The sequence below is a fragment of the Canis lupus genome, chromosome 12 (genome assembly GCF_003254725.2).
Source record: "Canis lupus dingo isolate Sandy chromosome 12, ASM325472v2, whole genome shotgun sequence".
NCBI lineage: Eukaryota > Metazoa > Chordata > Mammalia > Carnivora > Canidae > Canis > Canis lupus.
In genome coordinates, this window is record NC_064254.1 from 64,721,167 (window position 1) to 64,744,701 (window position 23,535).

General features: G+C 37.4%; 1 protein-coding gene across 8 annotated transcripts in view; it reads right to left on the reverse strand.

The window, feature by feature from the left end:
- PDSS2 (decaprenyl diphosphate synthase subunit 2) overlaps positions 1-23,535 on the reverse strand; it is a 251,385-nt gene that overhangs the window by 90,319 nt on the left and 137,531 nt on the right. For all 8 annotated transcript variants that reach the window (XR_004804282.2, XM_035697995.2, XM_035697992.2 and 5 more), the window contains one exon: positions 8,804-9,002. Coding sequence is in view for 7 of the 8 variants with exons in the window: in XM_035697995.2 (XP_035553888.1) it covers positions 8,804-9,002 (199 nt within the window). In the remaining variant the exon portion in view is untranslated. The remainder of the gene's footprint in view (positions 1-8,803; positions 9,003-23,535) is intronic.

A 23,535-nucleotide genomic window follows, 5' to 3' on the forward strand; every position in this document is an offset into this window, starting at 1 on the left:
ATAAACAGGGACCTGAAAAAAGCCTCTAATGGTCAGCCAGATTTCTAAATTATAGTGCTTTTCCATTTCATGTTTTTTCCCCAATTATTCATTCAGCATGTCTCACTGATAGCTTGATGCTCAGACACTAAAATTTTAGATTCTGGTATGACCCCATCATTTCGGGATTCAGTGATGTTCTACATGAACACAATATAGAGCAACTTATTTCAATGGAGTCAGGGAATTTATGGCTTAAAAAAAAGGCATTCTAAGGTCTCTAAGTCTAGGGTCTGTGTACAGTGAAGTACTAAAACAAAAAAGTGGACCTTAGCTCCCATAGTGAAAATGAATGAAAATTCAAACAGTAATTTTTAAATTTTTTTTTTTTAATTTTATTTATTTATGATAGTCACAGAGAGAGAGAGGCAGAGACACAGGCAGAGGGAGAAGCAGGCTCCATGCACCGGGAGCCCGACGTGGGACTCGATCCCGGGTCTCCAGGATCGCGCCCTGGGCCAAAGGCAGGCGCCAAACCGCTGCGCCACCCAGGGATCCCCAAACAGTAATTTTTAAACTCACTCTTGAATTCAAAATCTTGTTAATTCACATTTCTGTGACTACAGCCATAAAATAAGAAGACAATTACCAGAGGATTAATATACCAATTTCTATACTTAGAGATATTTAAAAATCTAAGTGTTACCTAAGGCAATTACCTTGAAGACCCCTAAATGTCTTTAGGGAAAAGCCACAGGGAGAATAATTGACTTTGCTAATTTTACCCTTGGCAATTATAAAACAGCTCTGAATTTCTTATGACTGCAGAACCCTTCATCTATGGTCTGCCCCAGGAGAAGTGTAGACATAAACACATAGAAATTCAGACAAGAATCCAGTAACACAACAAAATAAAAAACTGGTAGAATAAATGTCATAAAAAATTAAAGTTGCTACAAATACACTGACTTTAATTACCAAGTTAAATACATATCCTCAAAAAAAAAAAAAAGCTGTCACTGTGAAAAAACTGACATACTATATACAGATATTCTGTATTAATTTCTATTTGCTCCCTCACTGCTCTGGTCTCTCTTTTTATTGCTATTGCTGACAAATTTTTCTTTTATTTTTTTGGTGGGAAGTATACTTGACATACAATATCCTGTTAGTTTTAGGTGTATATTATAGTGATGCAATACATTTTAAAAAATATTTATTTATTTGAGAGAGAGAGAGAGAGAGAGAAAGAGAGAGAGAGAGAGAGCGGGCCAAGGGGAGGGGCAGAAGAAGGGGAGAGAGAGAGAATCTTTAGGCAGACTGCACCAAGTGCAGAGACAGACACAGGGCTCGATCTCACAACCCTGAGGTCACAACCTGAACTGAAACCAAGTCTGACGCTCAGCTAACTGTGCCACCCAGGTGCCCTTGTGGAATTTTTATACATTGCAAAATAATCCATACAGTAAGCCTAGTTACTATCTGTCACCATACAAAGTTATTACAATATTATTATATTCTTTATGTTTAACATTACATCCCTATCTATAACTTACTTATTTTATAACTGGAAGTTTACCTCTTAATCCCCTTTACCTATTTTGCCCACCTCAACCCCTCCCGTTTTGGAAACCAAGAGCTTGTTTCCTGTATCTATGAGTCTGTTTCCGTTCTGTTTGTTCATTGGTTTTGTTTTGGTTTTTTTTTTAGATTCCACATATAAGTGAGATTATACGACATTTGTCTTTCTTTGTTTGACTTACTTCACTTGGCATAATATCCTCTAGGTCCATTCATGTTGTCATAATGGCAAGATTTCATTCTTTTCTATGGCTGAGTAATATCCATACACATACACACATACACACACACACACACACACACCCTCATATATATGGCATATAGTATGTATACCACACCTTCTTTATCTGTTCATCTATTGACAATGCTTCTTACAAGAGAAAATTAAAACATCATTAAATAGAATTCTAACTTTACTAAGGCATTAACTACATGTATAAAACTTTAAAAAACTTAATGTTGCCCCAAAGACATATTTATCACTACCTCCTGCTCCACCTAAAAAATGCTTATTAATGATTAGTATTATCCTTAATCAACTTAAGCTTCTGAGAACTCATATAAGAAAATTAGTTTACTTCTGAGACATTACTTTCCTCAAAAAAAAAAAAAAAAAACCTGTCAAGTATTTAAATGAAAGGAACTGGTTCTGAGTATGAAGATTTGCCTTATCAAAGAGAAGTCTTGACTTTCAAGAGCTTTGTTACCCCTATAATCTCCTCAGTTTAAACTACTGTTCACATGGCTTGGAAACCATCTATTATGATTAAAACAGAGCTACTGGAAGACTAGATTTGTAGAAGATTAATTATGGACCCCTGGACATAGTACTCAAGGTCTTTCACAAAAACTGATCCCTGATCCAGTGAAGCATCTTTTGAAATTGACCTTCATCGAACCTGCAAACTTTGAAGAATAAGGGACAAAAAGATCCTTTTTTGGATGAATAGAATGGTTGCATAGAATAAAGGCTTCAATTCAACACACAACTATCAAATTAAAACAAAACAAAACAATTTACCATGGCCTAAAAAGGAAAAAAAAATTCCTCACCAGAAAGGGTCAATAAAATGAAAATCTAAAAATGCAAAACCTGTGCAGAGACCATGAAGGTATTAGGGCTCACTGAAGAGGGAAGAAATGCAGGATCATTCTTTTTTTTTTTTTGTTTTTTTTTGTTTTTTTTTGCAGGATCATTCTTATTTCAAGGAGAAGCTTCAGGCTGAACTGTTTGCTTGGATAGGCTGTTTTTGGTGTGTGTGTGTGTGTGTGTGTGTGTGTGTGTGTTTGAATCAAATACTGCCACTGAAATCCAGTGCCTAATGGAGCAGATGGTGGAGGTCTTAGACTCTGGAACATTTATAGTGATGCTTCTGAATGCAAAACACTAAGAGTGGATTTCACAAACTACGAAACTGAATTGATTTTGATGGGAGTAAAGCCTCCATTTTCTCTGAACTTGAACTACACTGAAAGAAAGAATGTGTGGACGATACAAGCTAGCTAAGAAAAAGGAAGCCTCATTCCCATAAATGAGTGGTTAAAGCAAGTGAATGTTTGTGTCATTACAGTGTGATTATATTTGTGTGAAATACCACCATCTAAACCTTATATAAGATTTCAACAGAATAGTTTAAAGTAAGTTAGAACTAATAATTAGAGAAGATAGAAATTTTTCTAAAGGCAGTAAGCCTTGCTTTTAATGTAGGGGCCAGGCTGAGGCTAATTACCGAAATGTGGATCTAGTTACTAAACCCTATCTCTTCTTCTTAGGTATGTGAGTCTAATCCATGAGTGGCCAGTGTGTGTGACTACAGCTAATCATGTGCGGCACCAGGCACCCAGAAACTACACCAAGCCTGTATTTTCTGAGGCCTGTTCCCTCTCCAAGACCCAGAGTTCATCACAGACCACAATAGGTACGGTCAAGAGGAAAGATGGATGATATAGTCACAGCGTGGCTCTCAAAGGCAATGGATCAATCATCCTTCCACTAACATATGAATTCTGGTAAAGGAGAGAATTTAGTTAGACCCATCAAAGTAGACTATACACATAGAAAATAGAGCAATTCAAGGATAAATAAAAATAAAAGGATGCCCAAATGGTAATAAATCTCTGGAAGGAGATTTGAGATTCTCTATTATTCTATTTTATATAACCAATTCATTTCTTTTGCAGTTTTTTTTTTAAAGATTTATTTATTTATTTATGATAGACAGAGAGAGAGAGAGAGACGTGGAGACACAGGCAGAGGGAGAAGCAGTCTCTATGCCGGGAGCTCGACGTGGTCCTCGATCCTGGGACTCCAGGATCGCACCCTGGGCCAAAGGCAGGTGCGAAACCACTGAGCCACCCAGGGATTCCCCTATAACCAATTAGTTTCTATGTGAATATAAACTATATATTAAAGGCACCTTACCATTTCTTCCCTAAAAATCAGCAGGCCCATCTCATGAAAATATGTGCTAGCCAAAAGTCTGACGAGAAGAGAGAGCAGAATGCTATCTGTGTCCCACTATCTTTATCTGTATCTTCCAGAGTTTTGGCTGGGCACATGGCTACCCACAAGAAAGTTTACATTTCCTAGTCTCCCCTATAAGTAGGTGTGGCCATATCATTAAATTCTGGCCAGGAGGTAAGCAGAATGATTTTTTTAAAGATTTTATTTATTTATTCATGGGAGACACGGAGAGAGAGGCAGAGACATAGGCAGAGGGAGAAGCAGGCTCCCTGCAGGGAGCCCAATGTGGGACTCAATCCCAGGACCCTGGGATCATACCCTGAGCCAAAGGCAGATGCTCAACCACTGAGTCACCCAGGCGTTCCTAAGCAGAATGATCTTAAGTAACTTCTGAGAAATGTCTTTAAAGTGGTGATACTATATAATTTATCATCCAAACTCAGACACCTAAAAGTAAAAGGGAGTGCTAAAAAAATTAAAATTTTATACTTTATTTTTGTAAAGATTTTATTTATTTGACAGACAGAGAAGGACAGAGAGCAAATGTAGGTGGAGCAGCAGACAGAGAGGGAAAAGCAGGGTCTCTGCTGTGTAGAGAGGATGACCCTGGGATCATGATCTGAGCTGAAGGCAGATGTTTAACCCACTGAGCCACCCAGATGCCCCAATTTTATACTTTTTGAAACATGTATTTAGTTTTGTTTGCTTAAATTTTATTTAAATTCCATTTATTAACCTATAATATGTTCTTGGTTTCAGAGGTAGAGGTCAGTGATTCATCAGTGTTATGTAACACCCAGCACTCATTACATCACAGACCCTCCTTATTGCCCATCAGCCAGTTACCCTGTCCTCCTACCTGCCCCCCCCTCCAGTAACCCTGTTTGTTTGTTTCCTATGATTTGGAATCTCTTATGATTTGTCTCTGATTGAAACATGTATTTATTAACTAACAATTGACTTTATTATGTTATGTGGACTTGTTAATAAGTTCTCTTACAAAACTATTTTCAAAAATGAAATTTAAAAACAAAGAAAAATAACATACATCCATGTACATGAAAACAAAAAAGAACTTTATATTGGTTATCTGAATATTAAAAAATAGCTAGTAGAATAATTATTCTTGGTATATATTTACACAGTTTAACTATTTCTTAGCCACATTTGTCCCTAATATTGTGCAAATGGCATTTTTCTGAAGAATGTGCTTTTTTTTTTTTTTTTAAAGAATTTAAGTAATCTCTATATTACAACATGGGGCTTCAACCTACAACCCAGAGATCAAGAGTCACATGCCCTACCGATTGAGCCAGCCAGGTGTCCTGAAGAATGTGTTTTTAAAAATACGGCACTTAAAAATAAAACTGCCAGCAATATTCTTCACAGTTGCACTTTATGACTAATTTGAAATTATTCATACCTTCAATTGATTCTTATTGGCAGATCACAGTATTTTTTAATTGAGAGAATGCTCAATCTATAGATTCTGAGTTACCTGTAGGCTCTGAGCAAATTTGCTAAATGGAAGAGGAACTCCATTCTAATTATTTTTAAATATTGTAAAATGTAACTATTCTAGTCCAAATATTTTCAAGGTACTTGTCTTTGCTTCCTTCAGAGTACTTTTCTTTGACAAATATTTTTATAAGACAAAGCTTGTCAAATAAATTGCCTATATGATTCTTTTGAATGTTTTGCTAAAATTAGATGCTGCAAAATCTAGGCCTTCTCAATTTCATTTTATTCATGTGTGTGTGTATAATTTATTCAAAATAGGAACACTACCAAAAGATTCTTCTTACAAGGTGAGATATTCCAAATCACAATTACAGAACTGCAAATTTTAATCCTGGGTAGTATTTGAGATCTTACTATTTATTTTGTTCTCTTCCTCCCTTGCTTTTGTAAGGAAAAATTCCAATGGAATTTTCATTAACTGTAATTCATTAATTCTTTTCATTATAATTCCCTAAAAGTTTCATTTGGTGTTCTATTTGTTGAATGCCTGATTTAAGATTTTGAATGGATTCTGAGCAAGATGTCACCAAAACTTTGATGACTCATTCAATACCATTTTTGGTTATAAAGATTTTGAAAGTCTTATTAATGATAGGCAACAAAGACAGAAGGCACATATTGCTGTGCTGACCCTGTATTTCTGTACTCAACACAAAAATCCTCAAAATCTTAACAGTTCAAAGACTTGAACATTAAAGATACTTGTAAATTTTTATAACAATACTTTCTATTTTAATTAACAGAATGTTGACGCTTGTTTGAATGTGATTATGAATTATGGGTACGCCACAGCGAATTCCAACTATTCCATAGGTTTTGTAATGTAGTAAGAACATTGTTCTCACCACAACACTGTGTGTGCCTCACCAAAATGTGTACCTGTATTGTTATTATAAACTAATAATTTTATCTCCCATGTTGTACTTCCAGTGTGGGGCTTGAACCCTGAGATCAAGAATTGGATGCTTTACTGACTGAGCCAGCCAGGTGCCCCTTCCATGTTGTACTTTATTTTTTTTTTTTTTTTTTCATGTTGTACTTTAAACTGAAGTTCCAATCTCACTCATAATGGCTTTACCTCTGATAGAATATACTTCCAAAAGCTTTACCTTGATTTCATGAATGGATGGAAAAAATAAAGCTTTTCCTGAATTAACTAAAATGATTTAATTGCTTAAAGTACCTGAAGACACTCAACTAAAATGGAATTATTTAGCTGTTTGCAAAGTTCTCTTCTGCCAACAAATGGGAAGTTATTGCTTACCCTTGACCACGTGCACATAAAAACTTGTAGTCGAAAATGAGTGAAATTAATTTAGAAAAATAGACATTTGTCTAAAAGTTAGGCTTCACAAAGTGGTATGAATATATACCTTCTGTAGCTATATATGTTAAGTCGTCATCTTCGGAAATCTTCTGGAAGTAAATACTAACTTCGGAAATAGATCATGATACTTTTTCAGCAGATCTGATGCTTCTTGTTTTCATGTGGCCAGTGATAATAGTATGGCCTCCCCAGTGGCTAGGGAATGTTCACATTTTGTGTAAATTATGCATTCCTTATCAACTTTCTCAGTATTTAAAAAAATGAAATATATAGTTTTTAGCTTATTGCTGCCAAGAGGGTTTATTGCAAAAACAAAGTGTTGCCAAACAATTAAACAGTTAGAGATTTACATTATACAGGCAAGCGTGGTCAGTCTACTCTCTACCTTCTCTGATCAGCCTTGATTTCCCATAGATACTTCACTGATGTCCAACTTCCACCTTACTATGTTTCCCACTGAGCTTTTGGACTGGCTTGGTGACTCTTGAAGGCCATGCACAGGCCGCATAGGTTAACCTAGGCATTCAGCACACTTTGTTCTATCAGCAATTGCCCTGCGTTCTTTCCTTGATGGGGAGGTGTCTGAAAGGGTTGGGAAAAGAGATAAGTTATTGCTGGTTGTCCTCTAGATTTAATATCATGCTAACATGAGAGCACTCTCTCCACTGTACATGGGTCTCACATACTATTAGCCTACACTGGACAAAAACTGAGGCAGAGGTTGGAAGTTGGAAGTTGGAAGCAGACATCTACGAGACCTATCCTGGCTCATCCTAATGTAACTATTCATAATTGTTCTCTCTTAAAAAATTCAGGACAAATGTTAAATCAGATGGGATTCTGGGTCAGCACTTAAGACTATTCTAAGCAAACCAGGATGTCCTCTCACTTCACCTTCAAGAGAAGGAGATCTGTCTTTCTCTGTACTTCCTCCTCCTCCTTTCCTGTGGAATGGAGTGAGAACATGATGGCAGCCATTTGAGGCCAAAAATAAAGCGTAAGATAGGGATGGCGGAGCAGTAAGACAAAAAACATCTTGGTTCCTGAGTTTGTAGAATTAACCCCAGATTGCCTACTCCTGGATGTTTTTACATGAGAAAGAAATAAATTCTATCTTGTTCAGGCCACTGTTATTTCATGAATAAACTGATTCAAACTCATATATAAGGAATATTTCTATCATCTTTCTAGAAAACAGCTTGGCAATATGTATCATCAAGAATGCTAAAAATGTTTAAACCCTTTGCACCACTTTTAGGTATTTATCTGAACAAAATAATCTGAAATGAGGGATATGGCTGTGTAAAGATGTTTACTGAAGATCTATTTATGACAATAAAAAATTAGAAGTGACTTAAATTCCCAAAACGAGAAGTCTGTTAAATAAATGATATTACATCTAAATAGCTGAATATTATACAACCATTACAAAGTGTGTGAAAGATGTTAATAACGTAGGAGAATACCCACATTATAATATGATATAGGAAAAAACTGGCAGGATTAAAAAAAAAACCTTATGCATGTTAAGTTCTCATCTATGTTACAAAAAATTCACATATATAAAGGCAGGAGTAAGCAAACAAAAAGCTTGAAAGGAAATACATCGCAATATTAACTAACAGTGATTATCTCTGGATAGTGAGGTAAATAGGTAATATTTGTTTATATATCTTCTTTGTGTTAAATATTTGACAGTATTTTATAATTAACAAATAATTATAACCAGAAAAAAACAGAAGTTAATTTCAAAACTCCTTGCTAGCATTTATTGGTTTTACCTGGTGCTGACACTGCTACCATCATCATCACAATTTTACTGAGCATCTATCTACATGTGGGGAATTGGGGCAGCAGGGTACACAGACCTCCATAGCTCCAGCAGAGCCTCCTAAAAGCCATCCAGATACAAATAAATTACCCAGTATTACCTTGGTATTTTGTAGCAGAGCTAGTCCATTGCAGGCATTTGCTAGAAGAAAGTCTCCACTCAGGATAGCTATTTTATTTCCAAATTGCATGTCTTTCAGTGGTCCATCAGAAGATTGCAATTCATTTAAATTTACTATCCCACGATGTACGAGGAGAGCAGTATGGATAAGTTCTGTGATCTCTGCCAAACTTCTTTGACTAAAATATGAAGGTAAGATTTGTCTGAGTTTCAAGAATACCATCATATCACTAATGCCAGTTTTCAACAATAAAATATTTCAGTGACTAGTCTCTTTGTCTCTCTCTCTCTCTCTCTCTTTAAAATATTATTCATTTTTAATGAAGTTTTTAATAGAGGGCTCTCCACTAAGCAGTTTGGGATCTATAAGCAGATCTTGACATGTTCCTTCCGTATAACATTCCTCACCTTCCATCCCATGAATAACCAGGATTTTCCAGAGAAGCTGGCCAGTGCGGCCACCCTCTACAGTTCCATTTAGATACTTGTTATTAGTATACCTTTCCCACCTCTGTGATTTTAGGATTACTGAAAATCCTTACTAGTACCTAATGAAACTCCAATTTAAGGGGAAACATAACCTGTGTCAGGCATTATGCTAAGCACTTTTATACATTATCTTTTTTAATCCTAATGCAAAGCTATGGTATTTACAGAACTGAATAAAATATGGTCACCTTCCTTAAAGATCTTACATTTCAAAATAAAAAGATATATACCTACAGTAGTAAATAAAACAGAGAAGGCCCTGGAGAAGTTTATAGTATAGTACTGTATCAGATGGGATGTCAATAAATGTTTTTCTTTCCTTTTTTTAGAAAAAGATTTTATTTATGTATTTGATAGAGGAGAGAGAAAAGAGCACAAGTGGGAGGAAGGGGGAGAGGGAGAGGGAGAAGCAGCAGAGCCTGATGTGGGGCTTGATCTTAGGACTCTGGGATCATGATCTGAGCCGAAGATAGACACTGCCATCTGAGTGACCCAGGCACCCCAAAATGCTTCTTTTCTTATACTTTTCTATAGTTTATACATTTTCTACAATGACAAAAGTATTATTTTAATATCATAAAAATCCAAACAATTTCTAAAATATTTAAATTCCATAACCATCCTATGATAGGTATTAACTTCTTGTTATATGTGAGAAAATTGTTGCACACTGTTAAATGGCTTTCCCAAAGGCACACAGTAACGTAGGGCTGGAAATCTGTTGGAATTTGTTACAAATGACTTCATGGAATCAGACTACCTGGTTTCCTTGTCCTTGGTTGTCTCTTCCACACTAACTCTGGGCTTAGCCATGTGACTGACTTTGGCCAAAAAGACCTTAGCAAATGTGACACAAGCAAAGCCTGAAAAATGCTTATGGATTAAGACTTGTCCAAAGCAGTCACATGAGTGATCCCAGGCAGAACTATCTGGTCAATCCACATATTGCTAAGAAATAAAATGACTGTTTCAAGTTACTAAATTATAGTTTGCTACGTAGGAATAGATACCTGATACAGAAACTAGCATATCTGGGTGTGGTGTGCTGTTTAACAAAAGCCTAAAATATGTGTCACTGGCTTTGAGTCTGATTGATGGGGGGTGGGGGTGGGGGGCTAAATGGGAAAGCTGAAGAAATGGCAAATTCCTAGTGGCATCTGGAAAGGCAGTGAGAAATTGTTATTGGAGACTGAGAAGGGACATACTGTGTTAGAAGGTAGTGAAACAACTGGCAAAACTGTTGCCTATGGTAACTTGAAAGATAGAAAATATATATAATGAAATTATGTATCTGGATGGGGTGATTGATTCTCAGGCAGAATGGTGAAATGTCATTTGGATTATTGTAGCTGTGCATGCCAAGGTACAAGAGAGATGAGCTAAAGAGAGAACTGTTAGTTTGGAAGCACACTTTACAGGACTAGTAAGGGAGAAAAGACTCCCTATGCTGAAAATAAAACTTTTGGGACACCTGGGTGGCTCAGTTGAACGTCTGCCTTCAGGTCAGGGTATGATCCTGGAGTCCTGGGATCGAGTCCTACATTGGGCTCCCTGCCTGGAGCCTGCTTCTCCCTCTGCCTGTGTCTCTGTCACTCTCTCTTCTCTCTCTCTCTCTCTGTGACTCTCATGAATAAATAAAAATCTTAAAAAAAAAAAAAAAGAAAACTTTCACATCTCCAGTCTCTCCAGAAAAAATCCTGCCAAAGAAAGAAATGGTATTAAGAAAAAGATAAAAACAAAACTGTGGCTATAAGACCTTTTCTAGAGACCTAAAAATATAAGGTGATGCCCAACAGATCCCTTTGCTAGACAAAAGGTCTTCTAAGAACTCCAAGGGTTCTGTCCCACAGCAGCCTTACACCCAACTTAAAGTTGAGATGTCCATCTCCAAAAAGAACTATGGATGTGGCTTTTAGGACACGAAAAGAACATTAATGACATTCAAGGAAAAAGCAGTTAAGGGAGTTGTATGAGCTTCAAGTAAAAGTGACAAGAGACAGTCCAAAAGGGAAAAAGGAAAACGAAAAAAAAAAAGGAGCTTCTAAATCAACTTCCATGGACAAGAAATCAGGCTGAGACAGCTACTCAGCTACAAGTATAAATCTCCTCCTCCGCCTCCTCCTCTTCTTCTTCCTCCTCCACCTTTCTTCTTCTTCTCCCTCCTCGTCCTCCCCCTTCCTCCTCCTCCTCCTTCTTTTTCCTTCCTTCCTTCCTTCCTTCCTTCCTTCCTTCCTTCCTTCCTTCCGTCCGTCCGTCCTTCCTTCCTTCCTCCCTCTCTCTTCCTTCTTTCTTTCTTTCTTTCTTTCTTTCTTTCTTTCTTTCTTTCTTTCTTTCTTTCTTTCTTTCTTTCTTTCTTTCTTTCTTTCTTTTCTTTCTCCTCCTCCTCCTCCTCCTCCTCCTCCTCCTCCTTCATTGAAGTAGAGTTGACACACAGTGTTACATTAGTTTCAGCTGTATAACATAGTGATTCCATACTCTATGCTATGCTATGCTCACAAGTGTAGCTCTCTCTAAATTGTTTCTTATTGCAAATGTTCAGGGAAAATAGTTCAGAGAGTAAAGGATTCTGGAGGACAGTGGATCAGGGAACCTCTCCTGAGAAACAGACTGGGTCCTAGTCAAGAAATATTCCTTGCTTCTAGAGACAGAGGTCCTCATACTGTATACCCAGTTGGATTTCAGAATTACTATGGGCCATTGATTATTATGTGCTTTCCATTCCTCCCTCTTTTTCAATGGAAGTGACTATTGTGGTTATCTTGTTCCTGGCTCACCATTCTGTGCTATGTGTAGTGGCGGTACAGGTAGGTCATAACTCATCCTTTTTGTTCCCTGGATTAAGAGGAGTCGCATCTACAAAGAGACCTAACCAAAATTATGAGATCGTGGACCTTGAGCTTGATGGCATGAAATACATGAGACTCTGGGGTCTTGGGAAGTGGTTAAATATACGTTGCATAAGGAAGGAATGTGAATCATGGGGACCTGAGGGTAGACTGTGGCAGACGATTATACCAATGGCCACTGACAAATCATACCTCCTGACATCCATGTCACGTCTCCTCCTCGATTAGCTCTGAGTTGATTATATGACTTGTTTGGCTAGTGGGATACCAGCAAAAGTGGGACAAACAAGCTTGGTAAGTGATTTTGCACTGGGGCTCACCCTCTTGGAATGTTTTCCCAAGACTACATGTGAAGAAACCTAGTCTAGCCTCCTTCAGGATGAAAGGCAACATGGAGAGAGGAAAACCCAACTTTCCTAACCATGCTTACTTTCCAGTTGACCTCCCGGTAAATGCAGCCACATAAATAAACCCAGGAGGAACTAGCAGAGGATCAGTCCAGCCAATCCACAGAACCATGAAAAATAAAATGTTTACTGTGTTAAGCCAGCAAATTTTGGGGGCAGTTTGTTATATAATAGAAAATTGATAGAGACTTCAAAATCCTTTCTATTTCTACTATACTAGGCTGCTTCCTAGATTGCCAGCTGCAAAATTTTAACATTTTCTCTGAGGAAGGTAAATTTGTGCTGGGACTTGAATGGCAGGTATGGTATCTCAGCTAGAGAGGAAGGGCAGACACAACAGTAGAGATTAGGAATCCCAGAATAACGAAGAACAGGAATCACGGTTTGGTGAAGGCAAGAGGGGGAGGAGGTCAGGTTGGCCAGAGTACAGGGTCTGTGGGGATAAGTGAGAGGTAGGAACCTGGAGGTAGATTACAGCAGGTTAAAGGGCCTATATTTTGTTCCACAGGCAGCGTTTTTGAGGAGGGATGATATTTCTTTTTAAATGATTTAGGAAAAATATTCTGAAAGACAGCCTTAGACATGGAGACAAATAAATATAAAAAATCAGATAATAAATATAAGACTTTTTAATCCTAAATTAAAGACTACTGAAAAGTTAACAGAAAACATTTAAAAACAAAAGGAGCTAATATTTAAAAGTATCATTTAAAATAGTAACTAAAGAAATAAAAACATATTTTATTAGTATTCTGTTCTCTAGTTTATAATACCAATCACTGGAAAAATCCATATAGTCACATTTCACAGAAATCACACAATGGGAGTGTTGGCAAGTCTATAACTCAGGAAGGGTTAAGGACTGGACAGATGTCTCCGTCAGCCAGCTTATGAAAGAAAGTAATAACCAGGCATGCAAGAAGTTGTAGGTGTTTTTTTTTTCTTTTTTTAAAGATTTCATTTATTCATGAGAGACATACAGAGAGAGGCAGAAACTTAGGCATTGGGAGAACCAGGCTCCGCGGGGGAAGCCTGATGTGGGACTTGATCCCAGGATTCTGGGATCATGCTCTGAGCCAAAGGCAGACACTCAACCACTGAGCCACCTAGGTGTCCCAGTTGTAAGTGTTTTGAATTACTCTGAGGCTGAAACTAAATGATCATGAGCTTTTAAGAAAGACATCTATAATCATAAAACAGCATTCATTAAATAGCAATCTTTAAATGCCATATGCTCAGAATCAAAAATAATCGTAATAGTAAAAGTGAAAAGCCATAATTTGTACAGTACACACCATTTACAAAGAACTTTCATTTATATTATCTACTTGTGCTTCTAATTACAGCAGGTCTGGTGAGGTTAAATACTTGATCAAGAACATTCAGTTTGTAAAGGACAAAGCTGGAACTTAGAGCCACCTTGTCATAATGACCAATGACAATTTAAAATGTTTATTTACATAATGAATAGTGAATGAGGAGGGAAAAAAGGCCAAAGTTACCAATGTTATCAACACTGATATATGCCCATCACAACTTGTCCAATTTTTATCCCTAGTTCTAAGCACTACAGAAGAGTTTTCTAGGAGAGAATATATTATGAATAGATTTGACTCTTTTTGTTCATAATAACTGGGAAAAGTAATCAAGTTGTTTCCAAATCATTTGAGCAGAACCAAATCAAGTGATTTAGCTCGTCAAGAATCTGGATAATAGTTCTACTTCTGCCTCTAACATCACACAGTTTAGGGGCAAATCCCTTCAACTCTTAGGCACAAGGTCTTATCACCACTGAAAGAGAAACAATACCTTCCAGTTCCCAAATCCTAAGATTCAGGGATTAAAAAAAATTTATCTAGACGTCAGTTAACAGTTACAAAGAGACAAAAATATTGCTATTAACAGTTTTCTATAGAAAATATAAATGAAATAAATTGTCATCTTTGAAATCTGTCCTGTAATTCCCCTATTTGGTACTACAATCTCAATTTCTAAGATTTTATCATCAGATAAACAACTCCAGATCACATTATGCAAGAGTATAATTTAGTGTATAGCAGAGAAGTAGTGACAGTAGGAAAGAATCTGGGAAATTTTTCTTCTCATTATCTTATTCCTGTTTTAGCCAACCAAAGCAATCTAGTAAACTTTCAACATACTGGATTTTAAAAATTATCTTAAATAAAAGTCTTCATGCCATTTTATGTACATACATTTTAGTACTCTTGGGTATTTTTCATGCTAAATCTTGATTGGAAAAGAGTCACAAATGAATACCACTTATGTTAAATAATCAGAGTAGGGAAGTAATTACCACATTGAATGAAACTGAGGATTAATCAATGTTTCTACAAAAATTTCCCCCAAATCATATTCTTTCAGTTATATGAAACAGCTTCATCTGTTTTGATCCATTTTTTCGCAACATTTCTCCATTTTTTTTTTAGCATCCTAAGTTTTAGATGTAAGTATGGCAGACACTGCTAGTTACCTATCCATTCTTATGTTCCTCACTACCAACATATCTTTGATTATACATGGAGTGACAATGTACTCACTTAAAAATACTTCCCCAAGACCCCCTGAGGCTAGTAGTGATCATGTAGCACAGTCCGGCCTAAGAATGTAAGCAGAAATCTACTAGGTGGAGTTTCTGAGAAATCTTCTGAGTTCCTGATGTTAGTAGACAGATTCAGTTGGCATGCACCTTTGGCAATTTTTTTTTAAATAATAAATTTATTTTTTATTGGTGTTCAATTTGCCAACATACAGAATAACACCCAGTGCTCATCCCGTCAAGTGCCCCCTCAGTGCCCGTCACCCATTCACCCCCACCCCCGGCCCTCCTCCCCTTCCACCACTCCTAGTTCATTTCCCAGAGTTAGGAGTCTTCATGTTCTGTCTCCCTTTCTGATATTTCCTACCCATTTCTTCTCCCTTCCCTTCTATTCCCTTTCACTATTATTTATATTCCCCAAATGAATGAGACCATATAATGTTTGTCCTTCTCCAATTGACTTATTTCACTCAGCATAATACCCTCCAGTTCCATCCACGTTGAAGCAAATGGTGGGTATTTGTCATTTCTAATGGCTGAGGAATATTTCATTGTATACATAAACCACATCTTCTTTATCCATTCATCTTTCGATGGACACCGAGGCTCCTTCCACACTTTGGCTATTGTGGCCATTGCTGCTATAAACATCGGGGTGCAGGTGTCCCAGCGTTTCATTGCATCTGTATCTTTGGGGTAAATCCCCAACAGTGCAATTGCTGGGTCGTAGGGCAGGTCTATTTTTAACTCTTTGAGGAACCTCCACACAGTTTTCCAGAGTGGCTGCACCAGTTCACATTCCCACCAACAGTGTAAGAGGGTTCCCTTTTCTCCACATCCTCTCCAACATTTGTGGTTTCCTGCCTTGTTAATTTTCCCCATTCTCACTGGTGTGAGGTGGTATCTCATTGTGGTTTTGATTTGTATTTCCCTGATGGCAAGTGATGTGGAGCATTTTCTCATGTGCGTGTTGGCCATGTCTATGTCTTCCTCTGTGAGATTTCTGTTCATGTCTTTTGCCCATTTCATGATTGCATTGTTTGTTTCTTTGGTGTTGAGTTTAAGAAGTTCTTTATAGATCTTGGAAACTAGCCCTTTATCTGATACGTCATTTCCAAATATCTTCTCCTATTCTGTAGGTTGTCTTTGAGTTTTGTTGACTGTATCCTTTGCTGTGCAAAAGCTTCTTATCTTGATGAAGTCCCAATAGTTCATTTTTGCTATTGTTTCTTTTGCCTTCGTGGATGTATCTTGCAAGAAGTTACTGTGGCCGACTTCAAAAAGGGTGTTGCCTGTGTTCTCCTCTAGGATTTTGATGGAATCTTGTCTCGCATTTAGATCTTTCATCCATTTTGAGTTTATATTTGTGTATGGTGAAATAGAGTGGTCTAGTTTCATTCTTCTGCATGTGGATGTCCAATGTTCCCAGCACCATTTATTGAAGAGACTGTCTTTCTTCCAGTGGATAGTCTTTCCTCCTTTATCGAATATTAGTTGACCATAAAGTTGAGAGTCCACTTCTGGATTCTCTATTCTGTTCCATTGATCTATGTGTCTGTTTTTGTGCCAGTACCACACTGTCTTGATGACCACACCTTTGGCAATTTGGACTTAGCCCATCTTCCTGTCTGAAAGAAGGCCTACCAACCTGGGGGATGAGAAGGGATTTAGGATCCTAAAGGGGCTAACGGGGGCCCACAATTTAAGGATGGTAGAGTAGGAACAGCAGAGAAGCTTGGGCCCCAGATGACTTACTTCTTTGAGGGATATACCAGCTCTGAAATGCCCACCTCTAGCCTTCTTAGCTGAGATAAACACTGCACTCTTTTAAGCTACTGTTGTTAAAAGTCTTATTATATACAGCCAATAACTTCCTGAAAGATGTGGTTCATAAAAATTGCACCACAAAAGATAGCAAAGATATTTTATGTTCATATTTCTGCACTCTGGGTTTAATTCACTTACAATCATCTCTTGGAGGGGGCACCTGGCTGGCTTGGTGGGTAGAACGTGTGACTCTTTTTTTTTTTTTTTTTTTTAGAACGTGTGACTCTTGATCTCAGGGTTGTGAATTCGAGCCCCAAATTGGGTGTAAAGATTAAATAAGTTTTTTAAAAAATTTAAATATTATCTCTTGGAGATGCCTGGGTGGCTTAGCGGTTTGGTGCCTGCCTTTGGCCCAGGGCGTGATCCTGGAATCCCGGGATTGAGGACCGCATGGGGCTCCCTACATGGAGCCTGCTTCTCCCTTGGCCTGTGTCTCTGCCTCTCTCTCTATGTCTCTCATGAATAAATAAAATCTATAAATAATAATAAATAATAAATAAATAATAATAAATAAATAAATAAAAAAATCTCTTGGAGATCTACATCATTTACAGAGAATCTTCTTGTTCCACTTAACATTTTTACAGAGGTCCACTGTAGAGATGTGCCATACAATTCTTTTTTCCACACAACTTTTGCTGCTAAGTGATAAATATACCTTTTTAAAAAGAATTTCTAGGACTCAGCCCATGTGTTACTTCTGTGAAGTCTTCTCTTACTGCCCCAGAATTAACTCCTTCTGTGCCTGAAAGCCTCTGAACACAGCTGTTTATTGTACTCTCCTGTAATTATTTCTTTAGCCATCTATCTTCCTGCTACCCCTCTCCCTTACTACACTGTAAATTATACTATCCTATTTCTCTAGGCTGCCCACACATATTTGTTAAATGAGTAACTCTAATTAGCAATCAATTTTATAAAGGCATAGTGGATTATTGTGATTCTTAGTTTCAAAAGGGAAGGATGATATTAACTACAAAGTCAGGTTCATAGAATCAGAGTTCAAAGTGACCCCAAGGGTCAATTAACCTCAATTAGCCCCATCCAGGGATGAGTGATAACTATATCACAGGAGCCAGGTCTGCTGATAAATAGTTCTAATTATTAGAAATTGTTCTTTATATTAACCTGAAATCTCTTAAAATGTTTTACATGTTTAAGTTGGCATTAAAACAGTAGAAGGGTCAATTGTGTTTCATTACACAGGTAAGGGAGATAAAAGACAATGGCATCTTCTTTCTCTTTCTTATTTTTTTCTTCCTCCTTCCCTCCTTGCCTTCCTTCTTTTTGAGAGGTTTAAAAAAAAAGCGCAAGAAAGTACAGAAAATAATACAACAAATATATAATATTGCATTTAGAAATAATAATGGTTTATACTTTTTTTTTAAAAAAAGATTTTATTTATTTATGAGAGACACACAGAGAGAGGCAGAGACATAGGCAAACAGAGAAGCAGGCTCCCTCTGGGGAGCCCAATGCAGGACTCAATCCCATGACCCCGGGATCATGACCTGAGCCAAAGGCAGACAGATGTTCAACCACTGAGCCACCCAGGTGCCCATGAAGAGTTTACACTTTGTCATTTTTAATAGTTCTTAAAGATGCATTAAAAAAAAAAAAACCTTTTTATTCTGGCAATTTTCAAATATACCAAAGTGGAAAATACAGCATAAAGAACCTCCGTGGACCCCAATCTTATTTCAGCCCCACCTTTCACTCTTCTTTCAGTTTATTTTGAAGTGAATGCCAGATATCATGTCATTTCATCTAAAATACTTCAAATGTCTTATTTTTTAGAAGTGTAATAAGAGCAATTATGGTTCCCACTTACTAAATTATTACTAAAAATTAAAAAGATCAGAAATTACTAAATTAACTGTTAATTACTTTGAGCCATAATTACTATATGCTGAGCACTTTATGTAAAATAATTCTGCAAGCATAACAGTAATTCAATTAACAGATTAATAAATAAAATAACATCAAACTCACAACAGCTTTCTGAGATAAGCATTATTAACCTTTACCATACAGAAGAGACAGGAGTTGGGCTGGCAGGCTAACTGACTCACTCAAGTTCACATAGCTAGTGAACTACAGTCACAAGCTTGTGAGGCTCCCTGATTCTAAAGCCCAGGGTCTTTGCATATCAATGGAAAAATCCCAAATACAAAATGTACAAAACTGAGGTTTTTCTAAAAGTATTAAACTGATAGGTAAGGGTTATTTATTTAAAAACATTTCCTTTGGGTTTTTTTGTTTGTTTGTTTTGTTTTAAAGATTTTAATTTGAGAGAGTGTGAGAAAGAGAGGGACACAGAGAGAGAGAGAGAGCACACAAGCATAAGCAGAGGGGAGGGGCAGAGGGAGAAGCAGACTCCCCACTGATCAGGGAGCCTGACATTAAGCTCCATCCCAGGATCCTGGATCATGAGCCAAAGGCAGACGCTTAACTGAGTGAGCCTTCCAGGTGCCCCCTAAAATAATTTCTTTTGAATCCTAAAAGATTTTTTTTTATTGGAAAACTTTTACAATGTGAGAAGAATAAATTTGAAAATGTCAAAGAAAAAAAAAAAAGAAAGAAAATGTCAAAGAAAATTTTGGAAAACGAAACAAAAGGCCTACGATTCTGAATTTTAAAATTTATAATCAAGTTACTGCAGTTTCGACAAGTATAGTAGTATCATGAGAAAAAACTAATAGATTAGTGTAATGGAATCCAGAAAGAGATCCAAATATATTTGGAAAACTAATTATTTATGGTAAAGATAACATTTCATATTGTTAGGGAAAGATGGACTATTCCTACAGAAGATGTTAGGGCAAATGGTTATCTGTTCAGGGAAAAAAAAATAGGCCCCTATCTTGCACCATAGACAAAAATATATTTAGACAGATTAAAGATCTGTGAAAAACTCTGTATTTAGGAAAACATTCTTATGACCTCAGGGGGAGAAAGCCTTGTAAAATAAAATGGGAAGTCAGGAAGCCATAAGAAAAATAATGGATAGATTTGAGTAGTTAAAATGTAAAAGAATGTTTATTAGTGAAATAAAACATTAAAAAAATAAACCCAGGGAAATACAGACTTAAAGTATTTACAACACATACAACAGACAAAAGATTGTATTCAAAATATGTGTGGAGCTTACTGACAAGAAATTAAGAAACATAAATAGCTCAAGCACAAAATAGGAAAGGATATGAAGAGGTAATTTCACAAGAAATACAAATGGCCAAAAACCACATAAATAAGGCTCAACTTCACTAATAATTTGGGAAAGCAGTATTATAAAAATGAGATAATACTTTTAGCCCATCACTCTGCTCCTCTGCTCAACACCTACCAATGGCTCCTCAACTCACTCAGAGTGGATGCCAGAGCCCCTACAATGGACTCCAAGGTCCAAAACGACTGCCTCAGCTCCTCTACCCCTTACCTCTCTGAATTCATTTATTACCCTCTTTCCTCCTTGTCCACTCTTCTCCAGCTATGATAGATCTGCCTGGATTTCCTTGAATGTACCCAGTCTGTTCTTGCCACAGTGCCTTTGCCCCTTCCTCTGCCCCAGTTTTCCCTTATGGATCTAAGAAAGCTCAGTCACTTTCTTCCTTCAGATCCTCACAAAGTGTCCCTGCTCAGTAAGGTCTTCTCTGACCATTCCCCTTACAACAGCAACTGTCCCATACCTACCAGACATTCCTATCGCCTCTTCCTGCTTTTCTTTTTTTTTTTTCCTCCATTGCACCTGTTGTCCTCTGACATGCTAGCTATTTTGTCTTTTTGTTTCCTTCTCCACAGCCCCATAGAAAGAAAAATCCAGGGCAGCCCGGGTGGCTCAGAGATTTAGCACCACCTTCAGCCCAGGGTATGATCCTGGAGACCCAGGATCAAGTCCAGTGTTGGGCTCCCTGCATGGAGCCTGCTTCTCCCTCTGCCTGTGTCTCTGTCTCTGCCTCTCTCTCTCTCTCTCTCTCTCTGTGTCTCTCATGAATAAATAAAATCTTAAAAAAAAAGAAAAGAAAGTTCCATAAAGGCAAATGGAGTGTGTGTGTGTGTGTGTGTGTGTGTGTGTGTCTCGTGGTGGTGGTGGTGGTGGTGGTGGTGGTGGGTGAGGGGATGAAGAAAAGCAGGGAAGAGCAAAAGAGTTCTTAAAATATACTTTAGGGCACCTGGGTGGCACAGCTGGCACAGCTGGTTAAGCCATCCAACTCCTGATTTTGACTCAGGTCATGATCTCAGGGTTGTGAGACGGAGCCTTGCAGCAGGCTCTGCTTGAGATTCTTTCTCCTTCTGCCCCTCCTGCTCATGCTTACTTTCTCTCTCTCTAAAATAAATAAATCTTTTAAAAAACATTTTAAAAATACCAAAATATCAAGGCATATGAACTACAACAAAGGAAAGATATATGCTTCTAATATCAGGTAAAAGAACCTTTCTTGGTGACAGCCTTTAATCATAAGTGTCAAATATTAATTTTTCATAAGTGGGCCAGATCCAAAGTTCCAAGAAATTCATTCAATCATTACAATAATTACAAAAATATGATGATTTTCTTATTCTGCCATTTATTCATGTTGATAACCTAAGTGAACATGGAAATTTGAATTTTGAATTTGCCATGATCACAGCATTCAAAAACAATGTTGGTTCATTCCTACATTTTTAATTAATTAATTAATATTAATTTTTAAAATTCCTACATTTGTAAATGAGAAATCTGATTAAAAACAAGCTACTGAAACCAAAAAAATCTCAACCACTGAAGCAAAATGCTAAAGCTGTAGGCCATAGTAGTGATGACCTCCAAAGAGAGGCTGAATCAGAGGTTCAAGGGCTGTAGAGAATAACCAGGTCTTATTTCCAGCTCTGACCACACATACTAAGCAATCACTGAACGTACTGAGGGCTCTGTGTCTCTTTCAGGAAAACTCACCTGACATTTTAAGTTAGAGTACATAGAAAAGAGGCTGGTTTCATTCAAGGAGATCCGATACCTGAATTTGTTAAAATCTTGCCATGTCATGAAAACATAAGGTGTAGAAGTGACGGGGGAAAAGGACAAAAATCCTTGAGTAATATTTCAAAGAAATCTTTTTTTTTTTAACTTACAAATTTATTTTTTATTGGTGTTTAATTTGCCAACATATAGAATAATACCCAGTGCTCATCCCGTCAAGTGCCCACCTCGGTGCCTGTCACCCAGTCACCCCCACCCTCCGCCCACCTCCCCTCAAAGAAATCTTTAAAACAAAGTTCTCCCAGGCTGCCTGGGTGGCTCAGTCAGTGGAACATCTGACTCTTGATCTTAGCTCAGGTCTTGATATTTGGGTCATGAGTTTGGGCACTGGGCTCCAAGTGAGGCTTGGATCTTACTTAAAAAAAAAATAAAAAGAAAAATAAAACAAAATTCTTCCATATTCAGTATGTAATTCTGAATTACTGGTAGTTTTACAGAAATATAATTTTTTTAAAGAATTTATTTATTTATTCATGAGAGACACACACAGGGAGAGAGAAGCGCAGAGACACAGGCAGAGAGAGAAGCAGGCTCCATGCAGGGAGCCCGCCATGGGACTTGATCCTGGGTCTCCTGGACCACGCCATGGGCCAAAGGCAGCGCTAAACCGCTGAGCCACCTGGGCTGCCCGCAGAAATATAATTTTAAAATAATCCCAGCTTAACACAAAGACTCCTGTCTCTTGATTTATTTCCAAAAAAGAAAGCTTAGTATATTTTAGATTTTTTTAGTAAAAATTGTATATATTTAAGGTGTATAACATAATGTTTTGATAAACACACGCACACTGAAATAATTACTATGGTCAAGCTAATTAGTATATCCATCTCCTCACAGTTACTTTTTTCCCTTTTCTTTCTTTTTTTTTCCCCCAAAGAAAGCTCAGTATTGATGTGTTCTGTAATTAGTTCCCTTCATACCTGTCAACCAATCTACAAAGAAGTGAGCTGTCTTCAGAGGTGGCAGTCATACTTGAGAAAGCGAGGATGTTGAGATTCAGTAAGGAGTTACCACAGTTATTACTAGAAATTAGCCAACCAAAACAAAATCTGTAATACATTTTCTCTTTATGCACGAACACAGTAAGGTTCTACATAAGTGATCGACTAACACGCTTATGAAACTAGTAAAGTATAACCAAGCCAGGTAACCTACTGTATTTAAGAACATTAAAAAGAAAGAAAGAAAGAAAGAAAGAAGAAAGAAAGAAAGAAAGAAAGAAAGAAAGAAAGAAAGAAAGAAAGAAAGGAAGAAAGAAATCAACCCATCATTTTGAATAACGAGACACGAACTTGACTGCCAACACATAATTATCCTGCAGGTCAACGAGATGTTTATTATGAGGTGGGGGATGGGTAGCTGTAGTATCTGGTGTCTGAAACTAGTTTAAGCTGGCTTGTTTCCTGCCAGGGAAGCCGGGCTAGGCATCCTTATCTAGGTCTCTAAGAGTACTTTTTGGTTTGGGTATCACAAAAGGGGTTAAAAATACTTGAGACTACCAAAAAAGCCTAACAAGACATCTGGGTGCTGCGGCTGTCACTGTCAGGGCAGCCCTTGGAGGGAATG